At 56.6% G+C, this 23,974-nt stretch overlaps 1 protein-coding gene across 11 annotated transcripts in view; it reads right to left on the bottom strand.

Annotated features, from left to right (window-relative positions):
- Positions 1-4,713: 4,713 nt before the first annotated feature.
- GRM4 (glutamate metabotropic receptor 4) overlaps positions 4,714-23,974 on the bottom strand; it is a 138,625-nt gene continuing 119,364 nt past the window's right edge. For 7 of the 11 annotated variants that reach the window (XM_055263508.2, XM_055263504.2, XM_055263506.2 and 4 more), the window contains 3 exons: positions 21,899-22,834; positions 14,189-14,435; positions 7,965-8,963 (listed from right to left, as the gene is read on the bottom strand). In XM_055263508.2, the coding sequence (XP_055119483.1) occupies positions 8,914-8,963; positions 14,189-14,435; positions 21,899-22,834 (1,233 nt within the window). In that variant the 3' untranslated portion in view covers positions 7,965-8,913. The other 4 variants (XM_055263501.2, XM_063632251.1, XR_010119045.1 and 1 more) reach the window with 3 other exon arrangements.

Raw genomic sequence — 23,974 nt, 5'->3', positions numbered from 1 at the left:
TATAACTGGGCCGGGCGCGGGGGCTCATGCCTGTAATCCCAGCACTTTGGGAGGCTGAGGCGGGCGGATCACGAGGTCAGGAGATCGAGACCATCCTGGCTAACACGGTGAAACCCCGTGTCTACTAAAAATACAAAAAAAAAAAAAAAAAAAATTAGCCGGGCGTGGTGGCGGGCGCCTGTAGTCCCAGCTACTCCAGAGGCTGAGGCAGGAGAATGGCATGAACCCAGGAGGCAGAGCTTGCAGTGAGCCAAGATCGTGCCACAGCACTCCAGCCTGGGTGACAGAGTGAGACTCCGTCTCAAAAAAAAAAAAAAAGAGATAAAACTGGGTGGGCGCAGTGGCTCATGCCTGTGATCCCAGCACTTTGGGAGGCCGAGGCAGGCGGCTCACTTGAGGTCAGGAGTTTGAGACCAGCCTGGCCAACATGGTGAAACCCTGTCTCTACTAAAAATACAAAAATTAACCAGGCATGGTGGTGGACACCTGTAATCCCAGCTACTTGGGAGACTGAGCCAGGAGAATTGCTTGAACCTGGGAGGCGGAGGTTGCAGTGAGCCAAGATCACACCACTGCATTCCAGCCTGGGTGACAGAGCAAGACTCCATCTCAAAAAAAAAAAGAAAAAGAAAAAGCTGTAAGTTAGTAACAAACCCTGAAATCTCAGCATGTTAGCATAAAATAAGTGTATTTCTTGTTTACAGAAAGTTCACCGTGGGTTGGCAGAGGCGCTTCTCCATCCAGTGATTCAGGGACACAGGTATCCTCCATCTTATGTGCCACCATTTCAACATGTGACTTCCCAGGTCAGCACAGCAAGAGAAGAGAGACATGGAGGAGGTACCCAAGCCTCAGTCCAGAAGTGACTGGCATTATTTATACCCATGGGTCATTGACCAGAATAGTCACATGGCCTCAATCCAACTGCAAGGGAAGCGGGGAAATGTAGGAGGAGGACATGGGATTTTTGGAAAGCTCTGAGGCCATGAATTTAAATGAGAGAGGCCACAGAACTTTTGAAATCAAAGAAGAAAAGAGTTCCAGGCCTGGAGCCCCAGAGGGAGCCCTAGCATTTGAGGAGTGGGTGGAAGAAAAGCCCAAAACCACAGAGGAGAGAGGATCCAGGTGGGAGGACCGCAGAGAGCATGCTGTTCTGGAAGGTGAGGCAGCCAAAGGTGAAGGGTAGGGCTCACATCCTCTCCCCATCTCCTGTGCTCATGCAATGATTTTGTAGTCATGAAATCATTTTCAGTAGATACTATTTTGTTTCACAGATGGGGAAACTGAAGTTTGGAGAGCTAAGAGGCTCAGGTACCCAAGTCACAGAGATCTGCAAGAGACTAAAGCCAGGGTCTCTAACCTGACTCCTCAGTTGGCCTTATCTGTGCATGGCCCCAGATCCTGCCTATGCCCAGCAGGGGAGGGTTGGATGAAGGTGGATCCTTACCTCCAGGCTCCTCTCCCTGCTTCCCCAAGAGCATGATACAAGCTCCAAAAGAAGTGTGTTTACAGGGCCCTCTGAAAACCATGCACTCCCCTAACTTTCCAGATTGAAGGAGGGCAGCTGATCAGGATGTGAAGTGGGACTTTACCAGGCCTCTCACGTCTAGACAAGCCTCCTGACTCTCTGGGCTTCAGTTTCCTCTTCTGTTAATGTGTATGACGAGGAATACTGGATGGTCCTTGGGGCTTCGCCCAGCTTACCCCTCATTCTATGCTTTCTTCACCTGCCAGTGAACAAGTGGCAGAGTGCAGGGCTGACGGGCCCATCCTAACTGATCCCCTCCACCAACCCCCACCGGCTCTCCACCCTCCTCCACTGCTCCAAACGTTAAACCTTTCTCCAGTCACAGACAACCTGGACTGGGGAAGCCAAATGAAGGGCCTGATTTGCATACTTGAGCCCCTCCCCAACCCCCTAGTGTGTGCAGTTTCCATAGCCTCCCCCTTCTCCATTGCTGGAATGCTGGCTGCTTACTCAGCCTCTGAGCACTCAAGAGCTCAATCCCTTATTTTAAGGATGAAAAAAGTGAGGCCCAAAGAGGGGACGCTACTTGCCCAAGGGCGCACAGCAAGTTGGCCACAGTCTTACCTAGAATCCAAGTCACCTGATTTCCACTCCAGCGTGCCTGTCATCCTAGGAGGGACATGACGGTCACTTTCTACCCCAATGACAAGCGTGCTACATCCGTGCTCTCCCCAGGCCTCCGGGGAAGATCTTGGGAAGCTTAAGTGAAGAAACTAACTTTGGGCAGAGACTCAGATATTGCTGAGTGCTGGGGAGGATATAGCTAAATAGGCTCCTGTAAATATCCATTCCAGCCCCATCTCCCTGATTATTCATTCAGCAAACACTTGTTGCATGCCTGTTATGTGCCAGCTACTGTCCTAGGCCCTGAGATCCAGCTGCAAAGAAATACCTGCTGAAGGCTGACAGTCTGGCAATGAGTGAAAACTATTGTGTCCATAATTGGTGTGTTCTTGGTCTTGCTGACTTCAAGAGTGAAGCCACAGACCCTCTTGGTGAGCTTCACAGTTCTTAAAGACTGTGTGTCTAGAGTTTGTTCCTTCTGGCAGCTTCATGGTCTTGCTGCTTTCAAGAGTGAAGCTACAGACCTTCATGGTGAGTGTTACAGTTCATAAAGGAAGTGTGGCCTCAAACATGGAACAGCAGCAAGACTTACTGCAAACATTGAAAGAACAAAGCCTCCACACTTTTGCAAAAGCCTGAGCTGTTCACCACTCTGGCTTCCGCAGCCTGCTTTTATTCCCTTATCTGACCCCACCCACATCCTGCTGATTGGCCCATTTTACAGAGAGCTGATTGGTCCATTTTACAGAGAGCTGATTGGTCTGTTTTGACAGGGTGCTGATTGGTGCATTTACAATCCCTGAGCTAAACAGAGTGCTGATTGGTGCATTTACTATCCTCCAGCTAGATATAAAAGTTCTCCAAGTCCTCACCAGATTAGCTAGACACAGAGTACTGATTGGTGCGTTTACAAACGTTTAGCTAGACACAGGGTGCTGATTGGTGCGTTTACAAACCTTGAGCTACACACAGAGTGCTGATTGGTGTATATACAATCCTCCAGCTAGACATAAAAGTTCTCCAAGTCCCCACCCGACTCAGGAGCCCAGCTGGCTTTGCCTAGTGGATCCTGGGTCACGGCGGAGGGCAGAGCTGTCTGCCAGTGCCCTGCAGCCTGCCTGCACCACTCCTCAACCCTTGGGCAGTCGATGGGACCGGGCGCTGCGGAGCACGGGGCGGCGTCTGTCGCGGAGGCTCTGGCCGCGCGGGAGCCCACCGCGGGCGGGGCGGGGCGGGGCGGGGCGGGGCGGGGCGGGGCGGGGCGGGGCGGGGCGGGGCGGGGCGGGGCGGGGCGGGGCGGGGCTTGGGCATGGCGGGCTGCAGGTCCTGAGCCCTGCCCGGGAAGGAGGCGGTTGAGGTCCGGCGAGAATTCAAGTGCGACGCGGGCGGGGGGGCCGGCAGTGCAAGGGGACCTGGCACACCCTCCGAAGCTGCTGCCCCTCACTGCCCGGGGCCGGCGGCGCCAGCCGGCCGCTCCCAGTGCGGGGCCCGCCAAGCCCGCGAGCGCCGCGCGGAGCCCCAGTTTCCGCCCGCGCCTCTCGTTCCACACCTCCCCTCAAGCAAACGGAGCCGACTCTAGCTTCTGCCGGCCCAGAAGCTGTGCAGCGGCGGGCTGAAGGGCTCCTCAAGAGTGGCCACAGCGGATGCCGAGGCCGAGGAGGTGCTGAGAGCGAGCGAGGGCTGCTAGCACCTTGTCACCTGTCACTATGAGCAAGCCTTCTGAATATAGGATAAAGTCTGGGGCTGAAGGGGCATTCAGAAAGTGGAGGAGGGCCTGCTCTTGAGCTGGGGTAATCTGGGGAGCTCTTTCAAAACCAGATCTTTCAAAACTTACCTGTCCCCTGTCCCACACCTTCAGGGCAGCTGGTGTCTCGATGCTGAATCCAGTATGGTTGCGGGCTGGTTGATGTGTTTTGGGAGAACATGCCTTGGCTCAGAAGCCTGAGGCTTTAACTGCAGAATTCTGGGCACTGACGCTGGAGTTGGGAAGATGTTTGGGGGCAGCGGGCTCCCTCAAACCATGTGGGCAGCTGGCCGGCCTGTTCCAGCTGGCCTGCAGGCTTGGAGAATGATTTCAGATGCTCAAGGAAGGATCACCCACTGCCACTCACCAGCACCAAAATAATGACGGAAATGCATCTCCTGGTGCAAAAAAGCCCTTCACCTCATAGAAAGAAGTGCCTTGAGGGCAGATACCAGTTGCCCTGCAGTCAACAAACCCTTTCCTGGGGGTGGAGCTCTGTTTCACTCCTTATTATGGAAATATTCCAATATACAGGAAGGAGAGCAGGACAGAGACTTCCCATGTGCCCATACCCCGCTCAAGAATCATCCACTTTTGGCCACGTTGGCTTCAGCTCTGCTGCTCCCTGCCCTGTGTACTTTGAAGCGAACTGGGGCTGGTTTTATAAGAAAAGGGGGAAGAGGTGCTCTGGAAGTTGAGTGGGTCCCAGGGGGTAGCTGCACCCAGAATGGGGGTGGGGGTCCTGGTTCTGAGGATGGAGTGGGAGGAGGTCTGGCTGAAGGAGCCAGGCCCCATTTCCTGCCTCAACTCCACCTCTCTTTGTCTTCTCCCTCCTCCCTCTCCCCCCTCACTCTCAATAAAAACATAATTACGGGGCTTTATAGAAAAAAAAGGCAAATTATGGTGACATGCTTTAATTATCCACCGAGCAATGGCGGGCTGAATTACACAGGCAGGGCCTTGGAGGTTACCTAAAAATAAAGCAAGAAGCCTCATTAGATGCTAATTGCTGCTTTTGCCAACTGAAGTGAGATTCTGGTGCCGAGTGCCATTTAGTGCTGGGTTGGGGGTGGGGGTCTGAGCCCTGTGAGGCTCACAGTGCCAGGGCCAAGCCCTGAGGGGCAGCCAGGACCATCCAGGGCAGGCAGGAGGACAGAAGGAGCCCTCAGTGCCAGGGGAGTGCCTCAGTTTCCCCTCCCTGTTCAGTGGGCAGATGGAAACCTGAGATGGGAAGGGGGAGCCGTGGAGCCAGTGAGGGTGTCAGAAGGAGGGCCGCCCAGCCTTCTGCAGGCTCAGCATCTTCTCAAGGGTTCCCCAGGACCCCTTGGAGGCCTGGAGGCTGAGGCAGTGTGGGGGGCAGCTGGCATGTGGCCCACTGAGACCTCTGCCCTGCCTGGCTGTATGCCTCTGCCTCCAGGGCCTGAGAAGTAAGGATGGGAGGGGCAGACCATAAGACATTAGAGCTCAGAACAGCCCCTCAGAGCTGGAAGGGACCTGAGACTCTGCTCCTGAGGCGGGTCTCCCCAGGGTCCTAGGAGTTCCACAAAGGTGCCCTGTGCATCCAGCTGGCCTGGAAGCTCCTGGGTGTCTGCTCAGGCTGGCAGCAGCCCAGCCTTGGGCTTGAGCCCCAGGCAAGCTCGAGTGGGCACTGTTGCTCCCTCCTGACTTCACAAACCCCAAAGTCTGGTGCCACTCCTGGCCCACTTGACTGCACGGCCCATCTGCTGGGGAGCTCTTAAAATATGCCCGTGCCCAGCCCTCCCCCCAGAAGTTCAGGTCCAGTGTTCTGGAGGGAGCCCAGCGTCTGTATTGTCTAGAAGTTCCCCTGCTGGTTAGAAAGTGTGCTGTGGGGTGGAATGTCTGCTAGCCCAATCCCTTCGTTCAGATAGTGAGGAGGCTGAGGCCACGGGGGTGAGCACATACCCCCTGCACACAGCAAAGGTCTCTGGGGGCCGCTGGCTCCCTATCCAGGGTGCCAGGGACCCTGAACCCCCCATCTTGTTGAAATCTAACACTCTGAAGATACTTAGCAGCTTTCTCCGGTCATTAATAATTGAGGATGAGAGCAAAGGTGAGCAGCCAAGCCAACCGTGAAGAGCCAGGCGTCCCTCCCGCATGGGCATCAGGGCAGGTCCCACCCAGGCCAGCTGTGGGCCCCAGCCCTGGCTGCACTGGCTTGAGCCTTCTAGGTGATGGACCCAGGACCCTAGCAGCACCCACCCTCCCAACTGCTGCAGCAGGTCTAGCTGGCAAAAGTCTTGCTAGGGCCTGGTTCCCTGCTGTCCACCTCAGGCCCACAGAGCCCACCTCTGCACCCCAGGCTCAGATGCCCAAAGTCACACCCACCCAAGGCTTCCCTCTTCCACCCACCTCATTCTAACAGTCATTTTACTTTGGGACACAGTCTGCTGTATCTCCCCCATCACACTGGAAGCTTCCTGAGGGCAGGGCTACTTCTTCCCACTGGCAGGGGACTGGTTGTCCCTGAGGGCCCCTCCTGAGGGCCAAGGGGAGCCGAGGGGCAGCATCCCCCTTGGAGAGGTGATTCTCCTGTTAGAACCTAGATGGGGGCCCCACAGATGTAGGGGGACCTAGGCAAGTCCTGGGCTGAGCATCAAACCCCTGCAGGCCCTGCCCTGGACCTAGCCTTAGGCCTCAGAGCATCAATCACTTCAGGAGGGGCGTGAGCCACAGAGCAGGCAGGTTGCCCAGGCTGGGGGTGCTGCCAGAGTCACCCTGGGGGAGAGCTGGCTGCACCCCCTTCTGCATTCCCCATCCCTACCTCCCCCCGCCGCCCCCCCCCCCGCCCCACTGCCCTGGAAGCTTTTGGCAGATACCCTTGATCTGGCAACCTAGTTCTGCCTGACCTGGCTGGAGCACTGGGTGGAATCTTTCCTGGGCAGAGGTCTTAGGAACCATTCTGCAAGACGATCAGTGAGACACTTCCTTTCCTGTCTCCTTCCCTCGCACAAACATTTATTGAGCATCTACTAAGGTGCTGCACACAGATCCCAGGGAAGAAGAGATTTCCTACGCACAGGTGTGTGAGATGCCCAGGCCAGGAGTAAGAGTGGGCTGATGGAGAAGGCATACCTGGCATGATTCAATGTCCCAGCCTCAGCTCTACACACACCCTCATACTCTGTCCCTGCCTGGCCCCCTGCCTAGGGTTCCTCCAGTCCCTTCCACTGTGCTCCACAGCGCTGTCAGCTAGCCTGGAGGTGGGAGGGGGTGCAGGACCTAGGGGCAGGGCAGGTGCAGGACCTAGGGGCAGGGCAGGAGGGGGCGGCACAGGCAGCCCAGGCTCCAGCTGCTGCCTATGGCCTCATTGTGCTTCTGGCTCTATAATTTACCCCAGCCAGAGCCCAGCCCCTAAGTGCTCCGGTTTCCCACCTCCCAACCTGCCAGGGAAGCCAGCTGCGGTGAACACTCGCAATGGGCCTGAGACAGGCATCTGCAAGAGCCACCGGGGCCCAAACAGACGATCAGACACTCAAACAAGACAGACACGCATGCACATGGGGGCGCTGGACATGCACACAGACACGCAGCCAACACAGCCACACGGCCATGCCTGTGCCGTGCACTTGTGGGCCCACGTGGACACATACAACACACTGATCTCCAGGACAGACACACATCGTCTTAGCACCCGAGCCTGGAGACAACACAAGCAGGAGGGGACGGCTGTGAGTGCTGGCAGCCCCGGAAGCTAACTTCTCAAGAAGAGGACGTCCTGGCTGGGAGGAGAGAGGCACAGGTTATGGGGGCAGGGGTGGAAGGGCAGTCCCAGGTGTGAGGGGTGTGAGACAGAGGACAGGCAAGGCAGAAATGTTACCCTCCCAGGGCTTCAGGGCAGGGGACAGAGCATACCCCCTAATTAGGGGACTACTAGGTGCTGATTCCTGGAATTTCCTGCAATGTCCCTGCCCCTTACCTGAGAATCTGGCCCCTCCATGCCCAAGGCCTCGCCACACCACACTAGATCCCAGCCTAGGGAGCAGTCTCCACAGCCCCCAAGCCCTGGGTCCAGAGCCCAGTTCCCGCTTCCCTCTAGGTCCAGGCCCTCCAGCTGCAGGCTGAGCCTGTGGTCCCAGGGCAGGACCCTCAGAGGATGTGGAGCCCGGGTGCAAAACCATGTGTTTATTTTTATTAGAAATGTTCTTGGTATAAAAACAATCATGCGCTACACATTGTCATCAATAACCATCACCAAACACCCAGGCACTGAACTCCGTGTGGTCGGCAGGAAGGGCAGGCGGGCAGGCGGGCAGGGGGGCAGGACACACGGCAGACGGGCGGGGCAGGTGGGCAGGCTGCGGGCCACAGGGACACACACAGAGGCCACCAGGAGGACGCAGCACTTGGCAACACACTCGAGATTTGTTTTTGTTTTGGCTTTTTTGTGTTTTGATTTTTTTTTCCTTTTTTCTCTTTTGCAACATGTACGGTTTGGTGAACTGGGGAAGGGTGGCAGGGAGAGGGGAGCAACGGCTGGACGAGAATGAAGCAGAGGAGAACAGGAAAGAAAATGGCAGAAAAGTGACACAGGTGGGACCCAAGAAAGCAGGAGGAGCTGAGGACAAAGAGAATGACGGAGAGAGGCAGAGGCAAGAGCCAGAAAGTAGACACAGAAAAGGCCAAGAGCACAAGCAGCCGAGGACACCAGAGAGGGAAAAGGTGAAACGAAGAGATAAGAGAACAGAAAGACGGGGCTGGAGACAGACAGAGGGGTCGCCAGCAGCACAGACAGAGACGAAGGGAGGGAGAGATCTAGCACTGGGGCCCACACGACCTAAGCCCCTGTGGTTTGGGGCCGGGAGGGGCAGTGGTCCAAGACACAGGTTCTTGTGGTAGCCTGGCACCGCCCCCGCCCCTCGTCCTCCTGTCGCTCACCCGGTTTGCCCAGGCTGCCAGCAGTGACGGCCAGAGGCTCTGCTGTCCTCAGCACCAAGCCATGTCCGTGGGTGCCCACGGGCAGGCAAGACATCAGCTGGGCCCTTGGGTGTGGCCCTGACCCGACGCACCATCCACAGGGTCATGGCTCCTCCTCCTGCTGCTCAGCTCCATGGCCTCGCTAGATTGCATGGTTGGTGTAAGTGACGTAAGTCTGTTTGGTGGCCAGCGCTGGAAGGAGAGAAACCAGGGGTACCCAGGAGTCAGGGGCTGCTTTTCTCAAACTGTCCTTCCACACGGGCACAGTCCTACACAAGAACCTACCACAGCTCCCCACCTCTCATGGCATCCAGTCCTGAGCTGAGCAATCAACATTGCCCCAAACTGCACCAGCCCCGCCTGGCCCATCCGGTTGCTTCTCCTGCTATTCTCAGCTCCCCATCCAGGGACTGGGCCCATGTTTCGCACCTCCACGCCTTTGCTGGGCTGGGCTGCTTGCCTGGAATGCCTTTCCTCTTCCCTTTGTACTCTAGAGATGACTCCTTCCTCTAGCACTCCTTCCCAAACCCCACTCCTGTGTGAGGGGCTCCCCAGCACGGGGCCCCTGCCACCTCCTAATTCTACCACACTTCAAAAGAAATCTTTTTTTATGACATCATATAACCTTAAAATATTATCAAAGGGAAGTCTTTCAGAAGTTCAACCACACGCATTTTGGATGCGCACATGTAAGGAATATACGTTAAACTAGAACGGTGGCCTAAGGGAAGAGAGTGGGGAACAGGGACAGAGGAAATAAATAATGAAAACCAGAGCAGGGCCGTGCATGGCTAGAAACTGAGGCATGCGATTGACTCAGCCCTCCGCCCTACACCCAAGGAAACACAAGTCCCCCAGATCCCCAGGGCCCTCTGAGCATCTACCCTTTCTACTTCTTGGTGCCCCTGTCTCCCTCAGTCTTGAGCCCCCCCTTATCTGCCCCTGTCCCTCTGGCCCTTACTCCACACCAGGACTGGGGTGGTACATCGGGGTATCTCCCATTCCTGTCCACAGCTGAGTGATGCCAGCAGCTCCCATGAGCAGTGTGAGTATCCCCCACCCCTCCAGAGTGCAGACCCCACAGCAGCCTAGTGAGGCAGCCAATGAAGCATCACCCAACTTGACAGATGAGGAACTGAGGCCAGAGGGGTGAGGGGCCTGGCCAGACCCTTGGTTTTGTCCTGTCCAGCCAGGGTTTAGGGCCTCCCTCGGTGGACTGGGAGCTGCCTCAGTGGTGGTAATCAGGGCAGTATTGCTGCCTGGGGCAGGGGCTGGTCTGCGAGTGTGGAGAGAAGCAGTGGGTGGGAGAAACCAGCTGCCCTTTGTCTAAAAGCTGCCCTGACCCTCAGTCAGGATCTGTTGGCTCAAAAAGGAGGCACATCTGCCAGACTCAGCCAGGGGCATCTGGAGAAGAGGAAACTGGGGGACAAGTGAGGTGGTCTACAAATTGTCCCCCCAATCCTCTCTCCCCTATTTCACTGGGCACATGACTCTGAAGGACTAGGTTTCCCAGCCTCCCTTGCAGCTAGGTGAGGCCTTACCTGACTGCGTTCTTCCTCATGAAATACACATGGAAGGACTGTGTGCAGCTCCCATGTCATTCAATTAAAATGGGTCTTTCCCCCATGTGTCTTCTCTTTTCCCTTCCATGAGCAGAACAACCATTGAGATCATCTAGCCTCAATCTTCAGGGAGCCGATTGAGCAACAAGATGAAAGGATCCTGGGTCCCCACTCCTACCCACCCACCATGTCCTATTACGGCAGAGAGAAACAAACATCTGTCTGATTTGAGCTGCTCAGTTCTGGGACCTCTTTGTCACAGCAGTGTAACTGGAAGCCCACTAACACAGGCAGAAGTTCGGTGTCCAACTATCAGTCTATCACATGTGGAAGAAGTAAACTGCTTGGGGATGGGGTGAGCAGAGGGGTCCACCATGGGACCAGTAGGGGGGCATGAAGGTCAGAGTCCAGCTCAGTTAAAGGAAGAACTTTCTCTTGGCCAGAGTTGGGTGGAGTCAGTGGCCTATGAGCTCCCTGTCAACAGAAAAATTCAAGCAAATGATGAAGAATCACTTAGCCGGATGGTGGTGGGCAAGTTTCAAGGTTTATGTGCTACCTGGACAGGTGCCAATGGAAGAAAATGGTGCCACAACATCCAAAAAAAGAATAAGAACACAGCATGGCACCTTACAGCTCATGAAGAATTCCCACCTTCATCTCTGAAATGACCCATGTCCTTCCAGGGTGCTGGATGACCAAGAGGGCAGAGGGACCACAGGACAGGTCAGTTTGGATGGGGCAGCATCCAGGAGGTGGCCTGGGATGGCAGGTGCTGAGAGGGAGATGAGCACAGATCAGCACCCTGAGGGCGGGAGCTGAGATTCTAGTTGCAGGGAGGCCTCACACTCTCTCTGAGCCTCAGGTGGCTCTTCCCCTCCTTTGCTGGGCCTCAGTTTCCCCGCTTGTAACTTGAGCAAGGTGGCCCTTTTTGCCTAGACTACTTCTCCCGAGGGGCTTCCAACTGCCTCCAACATCTTCACCCCATTCTATCCCCCATGGTCAGAAAAAGACCAGCAGTGGCTATGCGAATCACAGCAGGCCAAGCTGGTGAGAATCAATTCCCCAGAGCTCTGTCATCCCCTGGGGGAACTGATAAAACTGAGCTTCCAAGCCTGTAAAACCCATCAGCAGCTCCTGGCTCAGAGGTGAAAAAAACTCTCAGCAACCACAACAAAATCTCCAGTGACTGCAGGGGATGCAAGCCTGAGGGCAGCTGAGGGGCACCACGGACAGCTGCAGACTAGAGGAAGTGTGGAGAGGAAGGACCGCAGGGCCTCTGCTCTCCTCTAATGCCCTGTCTGCCCTAGAAAACCCAGCTCACAGGTTCCAGAAGCTGGGGAGCTCTTCACCCAAGCCTCAGTCTCACCATCTGGAAAGTGGGTGCTGTGAGTCTGCCCAGGGCCCCCACGAGCTAACAGTGAGGCTCCAAGGGAAAGGTTCACCAGAAGTCAGGACACTTGGGGTCCAGTCCTGCCCGCAATGCTATGGGGGAATCTCGACACCTGCCATGTGGCCCTTCTGACAAACTGACCTTCTCAGAACCGAGATTCTCTCATCTGTAAGATGGGGTGATAATAAACACCACGTGGGGTCAGCCAAGAGGTGAACAGAAACACTCCTTAAATCCTGCAAAATGCTGGGCAGAAGGACAGGGCTGGAATTACTCCAGCACTGGGGACCGGATAGGGACAGCAACACTCCCGGAGCACCCTCAGTGTGAGGGGAAGGCCAAGGGGTGTGGGCCGAGGCCCCGAGCCCACCCGGTGCTGACAATAGGCCCTGGCTGCTGGTTTTCAGTTGCCGGAGGCGCAGATAACAATTAGCCAGGCAGTGCTAGGCACCAGCTGACAGCCCCCATTTGTCGCCCCTTGTCTCCGCACCCAATCTGCCTGCAATCAGGCCCCTGAATTATTTATTCTGTTGTTTGTTTAAAGATACGTAGCCTGCCAGTGACAGAGTGAAAAATGTCCCTGTTCCACAGGAGTGACACCTTCCCACTCCTGCTCACACCCCCTCCATCCGGCTGTCCCCACAATTAATCACCTGGCTCCTGCCTGGTGCCTCCATGACCCCTGTTGTCACTGAGATGAGAAACAGTGGGGGCACAGGGTGCTGGCTGCTGGCCTTCACACAGGAGGTGGGGAGAGGGGCTCCCCACTTCCCTACCATGGAAGCCCCTAAGACTTTCAGGGGGGAGGATGCTGAGGCCTGCAGGGGGTCTGGGTGACCACAGACCCCTCAGTCCCTCCTAACCCCAGGGCAGCTGGAAGTGAGGCTCGTGGGGGTTGCCCCACAGCCTGGAGGCCCCCAGGCCCCTCTAGGCAGGAAGCAGGGGCCTGGGGATACGGGGTCTCCTTCCCCAGGCCTCCACACCCCTCCTCTGGCAGGAGTGGGTAATTGTCCCATGTTCCCAGGTGACTGGCTGGAGCAGAGGCAGAGGGCAGTGCCAGTACTGAGCCATCAGAGCTCTCTGTGAGGGCCCCACCCTTTATGGGACCCTCTGCCCTGTCACAGCACCTGCAGTGTCACCCTTTGGGGCCAGGGTGTCACCTCCGGGAGGGGCTAATACCCACTAGCTCTCAGGAGCACTGGGGAAAAGCACATCTGACAGACCTGCTCCTGCACGCAGCAGAGAGGGGGTCTGGATGGAACAGGACCTGGGACCTGAGAAGGGAGGTCTCCATGGGAAGGAGGAAAACTGGAACAGGGACGGGGTCCCCAATCAGGCAGAAAGGCCTGGTCAGGGTTTCATCTGGGGTTTCTGAACATCCAGGTAGACATGAAAGGCCAAAGGTGGGAGTCCCATGGGCCCCTCTGTCCCTTCCCTGCTCTGCATGGGGGCCAGCATGGCACCCGAAGGGAACCCCAGGGTCGTAGGTTGAGGGAAGCTGGTGTTCTGCGGGGAGGAGGAGGACTGGAAAGAACCAGAGGTCACAGGGCAGGAAAAGGGGGACACACAAGCATCAGGGGCGTTGATAAGAAAGGGAAGGGTGTCAGAAGCCAGTATACTCTCCACAACAGAGGCGCACAGGCTGGATCTCCGAGGAAGAGGGAAATTGGGCAAAGATGGTGGCACTGCTCCGTAACCAGCCCTGGAGAGACCTGTCCTGGCCAGCTCCAGACCGCAGGCCTGCCCCTCAGCCGCCAAGGTCCCTGCCTGGTGCCCTGCCCCACCACAAAGCATGACCCTCTCCTGCTGGGTCTCCTTGGACAGTCCCCCAGACAGGCAACTACCTGAGCGCAGCTAGGCAGTTCTGTAGGCCCCTCTGCCTCACCCTGCCGTCATGGTCCTGGCCGGCCCATGTCCCGGGTCCCCATAGCTCAGGTGCCTGCTAGTGGGTGGCTGAACAAAGCCAAGCTGGGTGTTACAGCTGCTCTGGGCTCAGGGCCGCTTCCACCCCACCGGGTTACCAAAGGGACAGTGTGCAGGGCCCCAGGGACGACCTCTTCTCCCAGAGGGGCTGAAAGGGCACAGGCGGAGACCCAGGCCCCAGCACAGGGAAATCCCGGGGTCCCCGCTCACCCTCAGGGCCAAGGCGCCCCCTGGTGGCCTGCCTCGGGGTGGGGCACAGATCCCTGGAAGGGTGCTGCTAGGGCACCAGCTGGAGAACTTGAGGTTCTCCCCAGGCCACCAGGAGGGGCAGGACAGAACGGGCTCTAATGTGGTGCCTCAGGGCTCTCCCTGAGAGGCTGGCTCCCACCTGTAGCCTCAGGGTTCTCCCAGTGTCCCCCGCCGCCTCCCCAGGATGGGGCATCGGGGCAGGGCGGGGTGGGGAGGGGCAGGATCTCAGCCGACCTGCTGCGAAAGGAGCGGGGCCTGGGGCCCGCGAGGGCGGAACGGGGCCAGGCACTCACCTGGGGCCTCAAGGTTCTCGCAGAGCTCAGACTTGGCCTCTCCGTTGGGCCGGAAGTTGCCCTTCTGCGTGAACTTGTTGGACATGGTGGCCGCCGTAACGACGGCTTTGAGGCTGCGCTTGCGCTTGGGCACGTTCTGCTCCGGGTGGAAGAGGATGATATAGACCTTGGGCATGTAGAGCATTCCCAGGGACACCGAGGCGCTCAGACTCACCGAGACCGTCAGCGTCGTCGTCTGAATGTACAGCTGGCGGAGGGCACGGCGGCGTCAGAGCAGGCTGCGCCCCGACTGCAGGCCCTGACCCCCGCCAGTTCCCATCCAGGGACGCACCCGGGGACCCCACCCTGCATCCCGCTGCCTTCAGGCAGAAGGAAGTCGTGGCTTGGAGCTGGGACTGCAGACCAGGGTTTCTGCATTCAAATCTTGGCTCACTACTTCCAGCTGTGTGATATTGGACACGTCACATCCTTGTGCCTCAGTTTCCTCACGTATAATATGGGCATGATAATGATACTACTTACCTCCTAGGGCTGTTGTGAGAATTAAGTGATTTAATAAGTGTTTAAAAAGTGTGGAAAACATCTGGGACATGGTAAGTGCCATTTCAGGTTACCGCTGTTATTTGCTATGTGGAGGAGGTGCGCCTGAGGAGAGGCTCTCAGGAGACCACAGCTGGCCCTTCTCAGGGCCGAGGGCGAGAGGAGCACCCCTTGGTGCTTTGGAATAACACCCAGTGGCCATGTCACAGCCCCTCAGATCAGGCCCCCATTCAATGACTGCCCCCGCAACGGTCCCCCAGGGCACAGCATGGGATCCTCGGCATCCATCGCGATACAGTGGTGGCAGCAGTCAGAGCTCATTTCATGCTCGCTCGCCGGCACTAACAGTGACAGATGTTTAGCAAAATGAAAGCCCATTAATCTGGTGTCGGATAATCCATTTTACAACAGTAGAGCCTTCCAGGCAGGGCCCGGCAATTCCCACTGTCCCCGTCTAGGATTCCCCTCCCTGCCTCTCCCTTCCTCCGGGTCCTCCAGGCCTCAGCTGCCCCTCTGAACCTCCTCAGCCGCTCCTCTGAACCTCCTCAGCCGCCCCTCTGAACCTCCTCAGCCGCCCCTCTGAACCTCCTCAGCCGCCCCTCTGAACCTCCTCAGCCGCCCCTCTGAACCTCCTCAGCCGCCCCTCTGAACCTCCTCAGCTGCCCCTCTGAACCTCCTCAGCCGCCCCTCTGAACCTCCTCAGCCAAGGTGGGACCAAAGGAGACCCAGGCTAGGCCTCCTGGGTCTGGGCATGAAGGAAGCAGGAAATGCTCTTCCCCAAATCTGCTCTTTCTGAGCCTGGGTCCTGCCCTGGTACGTGGCTGGTGTGCTTCCTCCAGGAATCCTTTCCTGACCCCCAGCTCTACGGGCACCCACGATACCCTTCATTTCTTCTACCCAGACCAGCAGTGTGGATACACGTCTGGACTTGTTTCCTGAAGGCACAGGGGCCCTGGCCTCATCTGGCAGTACCCCCCATGTAGGGACCAGGTCTTCCCGTTCTTATATTCCTCCCTGTCCCTTGCATGCCGCTCCATAAATGCCTCATGACACTGGATGGGATGACCTTCATTTCCAGCCACCCTGCCCTGGGTTTCCTACCTTTGGGAGAGGGACTGGAGACGCCCTAGGGCCTAAAAGGAGAATCTTGCCCTTCTGTGGGCCTCAGTTTTTCCCTCAGTGCAATGGGATGAAAGCAGCTACCTCACCCAAACCATGAGGGTACCCCAAGCACAGACTGTGAAGCCATGTGAAACTTGCTTTTAGTGACTGCAGGCACTGAGGTGAAACTGAGGAGAAGAGACATGGGGAACATGAGGGCATGACCAGACAGCCATGATGTGCCCAAGCCAAGGCACTGACACTCCTCAAAGTGCAGCCTCCAGGCTGGCGTGGCCCAGGTCAGGCAGAGTTCCGAGGGGAAGGAGGCCGAGGGCGGCCACTGGTTCAGGAAAATGTCACAGGCCCAGGGGAAATGAAAGCCTGTCCCCAAGTGAGCACATGCCGCTCCAGACATAGACAGGCCTCCATCCTCAGACACCACTTACGCTCTCACCCCTGGGCATGGAGCTCTCTTGGAGGGAAAGGTGATGACCAGCCAGCAGGGCCATGCTGGCCGTCTCTCCTGCCCGAATTGGGGCTGGTGGCCAGAGTGAGAAGGCAGGAAGAGGCTCCAGAGCATCAAAACAGTTGCTTGGGGAATACCGTAGAGTCTCGGGCTAATGGAGAATAGGCTTGTCATCTGGGTCTTCACCATGAGACTAGGAGTTCCCAGAGGAAAAGGTGTGTCTCCCTCATTACATCAGGGTTCCCTGGGGGCAGGGCTGGCTCTCCTCTCACACTGGGGGTTCTTGGAAATAGGGGTTGTGTCCCAGGTGAGACACCCATCTTAGACCCTTTGCACTGGGCCCACATGGAATTGGTGGGACCAGGGATAGAGGCCCTTCTCTGGGCAGAGGAACCCTTGCAGGGGACACAGTTCTATGTTGAGGGCCAGTGTCCTGGGTTCCAGATTCTACTCTGCCCCAGCCCACTGTGGGATGCTAACAAGTTTCCTCCCCTCTCTGGGTACCAGACGCCCCTCCATGAACACAGGCAGGGCCAGCGCTATGAGTGTACAACCTGTGCAGTCACCCAGGGGCCTGTGCCTAGCTCTCGGTTTAAGGTCCTGCTGCCACCATATTGAATTGTGGATAATTTCTGAACAGTGGGCCCTTCGTTTTCATTTTGTGCTGGGCGCTGAAAATTATATAGCCAACTCTCAACACAGGCATGGGCACAGTCATTGGTGTTCTGTTCTATTTTGTTTTTCAGCCTAGGAGCCTTTCTGCAAACAAAATTCAAGGGATATAAATAGATCAAAACCCTCCCTCCCAGCATGGGCCCTGGGGGCTCCTCTAGCCATCCCCAGCTGGGAGGTAGGCCCTGTACACAGCAGGAGTGTGGCTGCCCACTGCCAGTTCTGCTCCTTGCTTCAGGGTGTGGAATTTGAGCCCCACCATCAGAGCCTGCCTCTGGCTAAGACTTTGTTTCTGGAGCCCCCTCTGTGAAGGCACACATGGCCACCAGGAGGTGGTAGCAGGTTAACCCTTATCAGAGAAACAGTGGTCCTCTAGACCCCAGCAGGCACTCCCGAGGGGCTGAACCCAGGCACCAGGAAGGTCTTAAAGGGAGGCAGAGTGAGAGGCGGCCTTCGGGCTATGATCTCCTCTCCTCTCCCACCCACCTGCCTCTTAGCCTGCTGGTGCCTGAACTCCCACCATCCCTGCTCCCCTGTGTGGATGGGCCCTCGCTGCACTCCGTCCTCCGTGAGGAATCCTGCATTCAACCTCGCTAGTCATGTGCTCCCCACAGTGAAGGAGCTTGTCTGAGCTGAGTTTGATGCAGGAGGACAGAGGACACCTGGGGTGAGGAAAGGGCACAGGAAGGAGCAGCTGTAGATGTGGATGATGAATTTCCTGCTTTCGTGCTAGGCCTCATGGGTACAGGGTTCGAGGGGCCCCGGTGGGGGCACCAAGGAGCTCTCCCTGCCTTGTGCTTCTGCGGGCTGACCCTGATAGGAACCGAGATCCTCCGAATCTGTACAAACCAGACAAATAAACTTCCCCACACTCCGATTGCCTCTGCAGCCACGTCCTGCCCGAGCATGACTGAGCAGTAACCCTACGTAGTGGAGAAAGCCCGTTCAGTGTAATTCCAAATGGCTGTGGTGTTAAGCCCTGGAAATCCGGGCTAAGGCTGGGAAATCCAGCCGCCTGCTCGCCAGAGCGGCACAGACAGCTTCACTCTGTGCCAGCACCTGAAACCTGGGGGAACGGGTGCAGCTGAGCACGTGCAAGTGCGTGTGTGCATACATGCATGCCTGCTCACACACACATCAATATACATGTACGTACCTGCATTGACACATACACCTGACCTCACAGCTGCACATTTGCATCTGACTCAGCTGGGCTCTCTCACACACACACACACACACACACACACACACACACCTCTTCACACATGGGTACACACATATACATAGACACAAATGTACTCACACATCTACACACATCCACCTGCAAACACTCACTAACATTTACACTCACACATCTGCACACGTGTGTGCACAAACACTTCTGGGCACATACACTCAACCTACACATCCATACACACACCAGCAGCTACGTACCCCTCAGCACACCCATCAACCCATCCCCGCTTAATCTGCATGCACATGGGCACACACCTGTGCACACACACACCACACATGTACCACTGAGCATGTACATGCACAAAAAGGCACACACACGTCTATACACACACACCTCTGTAGGCACACCACAACTCCTGACAACAGCCACACCCCGCTTGATCTACATGCAAACACACACACTTAGCAGCCAGACCTGCAGCTTGCACTGGGGCATCTTGAGCTTGGCATGACATGGCCCAGACACAGCCCCAGGTTGCCTAAGTCTCTAAGAAGCCTGGTAGTCTGAACTGCAGGAACTTCAGAGCACATCTCCTCCACCCCCTCCCATTCAGAGGCCCAGAGTGGGAGAGGTGTATGTCCCATGTCCTAGGCCACCAGGGAGAGAGCACACTGGTGTGAGGCCATCCTGTCGTATGACCTGGGACAAGTCCCTGTCCATCTCTGGGCCTATGAACTGATCATCTCAGGGACTCCCTTCATAATCAGGGCTGGCTGGGGAAGCCTCCTAAAAAGGCAGGAATCAGAGGCTGGTAGATCACCTGGAGAGATTGAAAGGGTAGGGAGGCTGAGTTGGGGGGCTGGGTTGCAACATCTGGAGACCGGAGGGCCTGATATCCTGGGATGACAGGGACCCCACTGGGGAGTGGGCTGCTGGCAGGCAGCCAGGGGGAAATATGGCAAGGTGGAGGGAGGGGCTTAACCATCACGTGTGGGCCTCCCAGCCAGGTACCTTTACTCCCTGAGGAGGTGTGGGAAGGGGCCTCCTGGTATAATTGAGGGTAATTTCTCAAGCTGCCAGCCTCCTGGGGTATGGAATGGCCTCCCCGCTGGCTCCATGGGGCCCATGAGCATTGAGAGGCATGAGGGCCTCTGCCTGCATCGGCACTCAGCAGGGAGGGTCTCCCGCAGCAGGCCTGGTGGAGGCCAGAGACCCAGCTCACAGCACGGGCCGGGCGCCGTGGCTGCACCGGGGCTGCTTGGCTCAGGCATGCAAGGTGGGATCCCCCTGCTGAAGCAGGCCCAGTCTCAGATCTCAGATCTTAGGACACTCACTGCCAGCCCCAAGGTCTACCTCTTAGGGACCCCCACCAGGCCGCCATTGGAAGATGATCCTTGAGGAGCTGGTGGAAAAGAGGTGGGCACCTACCAAGGAAGTCCCGGGGCATGAGGTATCCCAGAGCTGCAGGGGGGGAAGGGTGTGCTGGGGATTGGGGGGTGCTCCTAAGTTAGACAAAGTGGGGTCAAGTCCAGCTGTGCCACCAAGGCAAGTAACTCCCCCTCTCTGTGCCCCTGTGTCCTCATCTGTAAGCAGGGGATGATGAGACCTCACCAGCTGCCATGGGGCCTAACGGCCATTAGGTAAACTGTCTCCACATGACAAGAACCCCATCCCATGGCTGCCTCACTGAAAACTAGGCATCCCTGGGAGCTCAGACTGGCGCTCACAGCTCGCTCTTTCTCTCTCTGTTTCTTTCTTTCCTTTCCTTCCTTTCTTCCTTTCTTTTTCTTTCTTTCTTTCTCTCTTTCTCTCTCTCTCCCTCTCTCTCTCTCCCTCCTTCTTTCTTTTCTTTTTTTTTTTCATGAGATAGATTCTCACTCTGTCACCCTGGTTGGAGTGCAGTGTCACAACCTCAGCTCACTACAACCTCCGTCTCCCAAGTTCAAGCATTTCTCCTGCCTCAGCCTCCTGAATAGCTTGGACTACAAGCATAAGCCACCATGCCTGGCTACTTTTTTGTATTTTTGCTAGAGACAGGGTTTCACCATGTTGGTCAGGCTGGTCTTGAACTCCTGACCTCAAGTGATCCACCCGCCTCAGCCTCCCAAAGTGCTGGGATTACAGGCATGAGCCACCACACCCAGTCATGGGCTCACAGCTTTCGATGCCAGGCTCAGGCTGACGACTCCTCAGATATGTCTCCAGCCCAGAACTTGCCTGTGAACTCCAGACTCCTATATTCAACCACTGACTTGGCAGCTACATTTGGACGTCTAACGAACATCCCAAACTTGGCATGTCCAAAGGACCCCTTCTCCTGCCCCCTCACAGGCTCCTCTCATTGTCTTCTCTTCCTTAGCATGGGAAACTCCTTCCTTCCTGATTGCTCAGGCCTCGAAGCATGGTGTCCTCCTTGACTTGACTCTCTCCTGGTCTCCCACCCAATGTGCCATCCATTGGAAACCTGGCCAGCCAGTCTCCAGACAGGCCCAGACTCCCCCACTCCCCACTGCATCTGCTGGGGACACCCTCTCCTGCAGAGAATGACAGTGACCTTCTCACAGCTGCTCTTGGCAGCCAGGGGGTCCCTTTCAACCTATATCAGATAGCACCCTCACCTGCTCAGAAGCCTGCAGCGGCCTCTCTTCTCACTCATGGTAAAAGCCAATGTCATTGCCACCATCTGGCCTGTCACCTCTTTGATATCGTTCCCCACTCCTCCGGCTTCCTCAGCTCCACACTCCTTACAGTGTATTAACTGTTTGTGTACCCATTGTGTCATGTGATTGTGACAATACCTGGAAAGACTGCAGGGAAAGGGACATGGCCCCAGTTTACTGATGAAGAAACTGAGGCTAGGGAGGCCACCTGGCTTGCCCAGATCCCACACTTCTACATGGAGCTCAGACCAAGACCTGGGGTCCTTGGTTCACCTTGATACCCTGCCTTCAGTGACTCCCAGTCCTTCAAGATAAAACCCCCAAGTCACCTAGCCAGCACCAGGACTGGGATGTGGGCCGAGCATACAGGTCTCTTGGGGTGTGCCCAGGTCCTCAGGCCAGGCCAACAGGAGGCAGAGGTAGCCACTCTGCAACTCCAGCCAAGGGAAGGAAAGGCCCTCTGCCAGCCCCTAGCCTTTGGGCTTCCAGGGCAGCTTGGGGCTGGGGAGAGAGGGAGGGTCCCATGGGGATCTTGTGAGGGGTAGATGGAGGAGGGAGAAGAGAGGAATGAACCAAAAGGAAGACAGGGTTGAGTGGGGAGAGAGGTAAGAGAAAGGAGTATAGAAAAGAATGAAGAGTGAAGGAGGGTACGGCACCCCAGGCTTACAGAGAGAGGAGGGGAAGGGGTGAGAGAAGAGGGGGAGGAAAGAAGGGAAGGAGATGGGGTAGGGGCAGCAGGCATGGAGAGACAGGGAGAGGGGGAGGGGGGAGGAGAACGGGGGAGGATGGAAAGAGGGAGTAAAGTGGGGCTGAAGGAGACAAAAGGAGGACAGAAAAAAGGAGAGATGAGACAGAGAGAAAGGGGGAGAGAGAAGAGGGAGAGGGGCAAGAACAGAGAAAGAGGAGCGAAAACCCAGAACCCAGAGAGAAAACTTGCAGCTGGGAGAGAAGGCAAAATGAGGCATGAAAGAAGGCAGAATGAGGCATGAAAAAGGCATTTCTGGAGCATGGGGGAGACCAGACAACCTCAGGAGGCTGCCCCCTGCTCACTGCCCTCACCTACCCACCGTCCACCCCCGGCCCCCACCATTCACCTTGTCAGCCGACTGCGAGGTGCCAAAGAAGATGGGGATGAAGGCCAGCCAGACGATGCAGGTAGTGTACATGGTGAAGCCAATGGGCTTGGCCTCGTTGAAGGTCTCGGGCACGCCGCGTGTCTTGATGGCATACACGGTGCACGTGACCATGAGTAGCATGCTGTAGCCCAGCAGGCAGATGAGCGACAGGTCCGAGATGTCACACTTGAGCACACCCCTGGCGAAGCGGGGGTCGAGCGTCCGCTGGTCCTGGAAGTCCACCACCGAGTGGGAGGGGTCCACCACAAACCACACACAGATGCCCAGCAGCTGCAGCGAGATGAGGCTGAAGGTGATGGCCAGCTGCGAGGCGGGGCTGATGAAGCGTGGGGCACTGACCGAGCGCTTGCCCTGCTCAAAGATGCGGTAGATGCGGTTGGTCTTCGTGAGCAGGGCCGCGTAGCTGATGCTCATCCCTAGTCCCAGGAAGATTCGGCGCAGCGAGCAGGTGCCAAGGTCGGGCTCAGCGATCATGAGGAAGGTGGTGGCGTAGCACAGGAAGATGCCTGCCAGCAGCACATAGCTCAGTTCACGGCCCGAGGCCTTGACGATGGGCGTGTCGTTGTAGCGCACAAAGGTGATCACCACGAACAACGTGGCAGCAATGCCCACCACGGCCAGGAAGAGGGGCAGCACGGCCCAGGGCGAGTCCCACTCCAGCTTGATGATGGGGATGGGCCGGCAGCCCGTGCGGTTCTCCGTTGGCCGCATGTCGTAGGGACATGTCTTACAGGTGTAGCGGTCCACCTGGTACTGGTACCCTGTGCAAGGCTCGCAGTGCCAGCAGCAAGGCATGCCCTTCACTGTCTTCTTCCGCTCACCCGGCTGGCAGGGCAGGCTGCAGATGGAGCGGGGCAGCTGCTGCCCGCTCCCCGGCCAGTGCATCCGCTCTATCTGGCAATGACAGCACCGTAGAGCAGGCCTCAGAATATGCCACTGGGTGCCCCGGACCATCCCACTGGGTGGTGGCACCTTGTAGCCCCACACTCAGATCACCAGCTAGTTGGCTAAAAGTCCAGCTGCCCGGACCCCACGGGGACATACTGAATCTAACAGCTGGAGTTAAACAAGGTCTCCAGCATAACTCAGACATAATTGACCTACAGGGAATCCTGATTGAACCCGAAACTCTCAAGACTCATATGAAGAAACTGAGCCCAGAAAGCAGTAGTGGCAACCTAGAGTCACAGGAAACAACAGTGGCTTAGCAAAGAGAACTCAGGAGTCCTGACTCTTAGCCCCTAAGGCCTTGCTATTCACAGTGGTCCCCAGGGCGGCAGCAGCAGCCTTACCCAGGAGCTTGTTGGAAAGGCAAATTCCAGCTCCATCCCAGACCTACTAACTCAGAATCTGAGTTTCAAGAAGACCGCCAGATGATTCCTGTGCACACTGGAGTGGAAGATGTGCTGCCCTACGGCCCGGCCCAAGGCACCTCTGCCAAACAGCAGGGAGTTGGATTCAGCAGAGAGCAACGAACAAAGGTTTAATCAGAGGATGCTTAATGTGTGCTCAGGGGTTAGCATTTCTTTACATCTTGCTCTAAATTAGTGCTACCCACAGTTACATGTCCCTGAAGACACAATGGCTATGAGCAATAGAGCCACACGAGTGTTGTCACACCCTACTGAATATGTTACAATATTCTGGAAAGTGAGAGTCCCAAAAGAGTCTCAGGCATCTGGCAAAGGGACTTGACTACACCTGGGAGCTGTATTCAAAGCGACTGTTCTAAATAAAGTGTCTCTTAGGAAGAGCTCACTCTCAGAGCACAGCAAGCCTGGCTAGACTGGTGCATTTGCACTGGGTGCTACCTCCTGATAAAGTGTAACCAGCTGGTTGGGGGGTGTGGGGAGGGCTTTAGAATAAAGGAAAAGGGGCCAGGCATGGTAGCTCAGGCCTGTAATCCCAGCACTTTGGGAGGGCAAGGCAGGAGGATCATGAGGTCAAGAGATCGAGACCAGCCTGGCCAACATGGTGAAATCCCGTCTCTACTGAAAATACGAAAATTAGCTGGGTGTGGTGGCGTGTACCTGT

Source organism: Symphalangus syndactylus, chromosome 23 (assembly GCF_028878055.3).
Source record: "Symphalangus syndactylus isolate Jambi chromosome 23, NHGRI_mSymSyn1-v2.1_pri, whole genome shotgun sequence".
NCBI classification, from domain to species: Eukaryota; Metazoa; Chordata; class Mammalia; order Primates; family Hylobatidae; genus Symphalangus; species Symphalangus syndactylus.
Note: the sequence above shows the minus strand (reverse complement) of the source record. Positions and strands in the feature narration are given on the sequence as shown.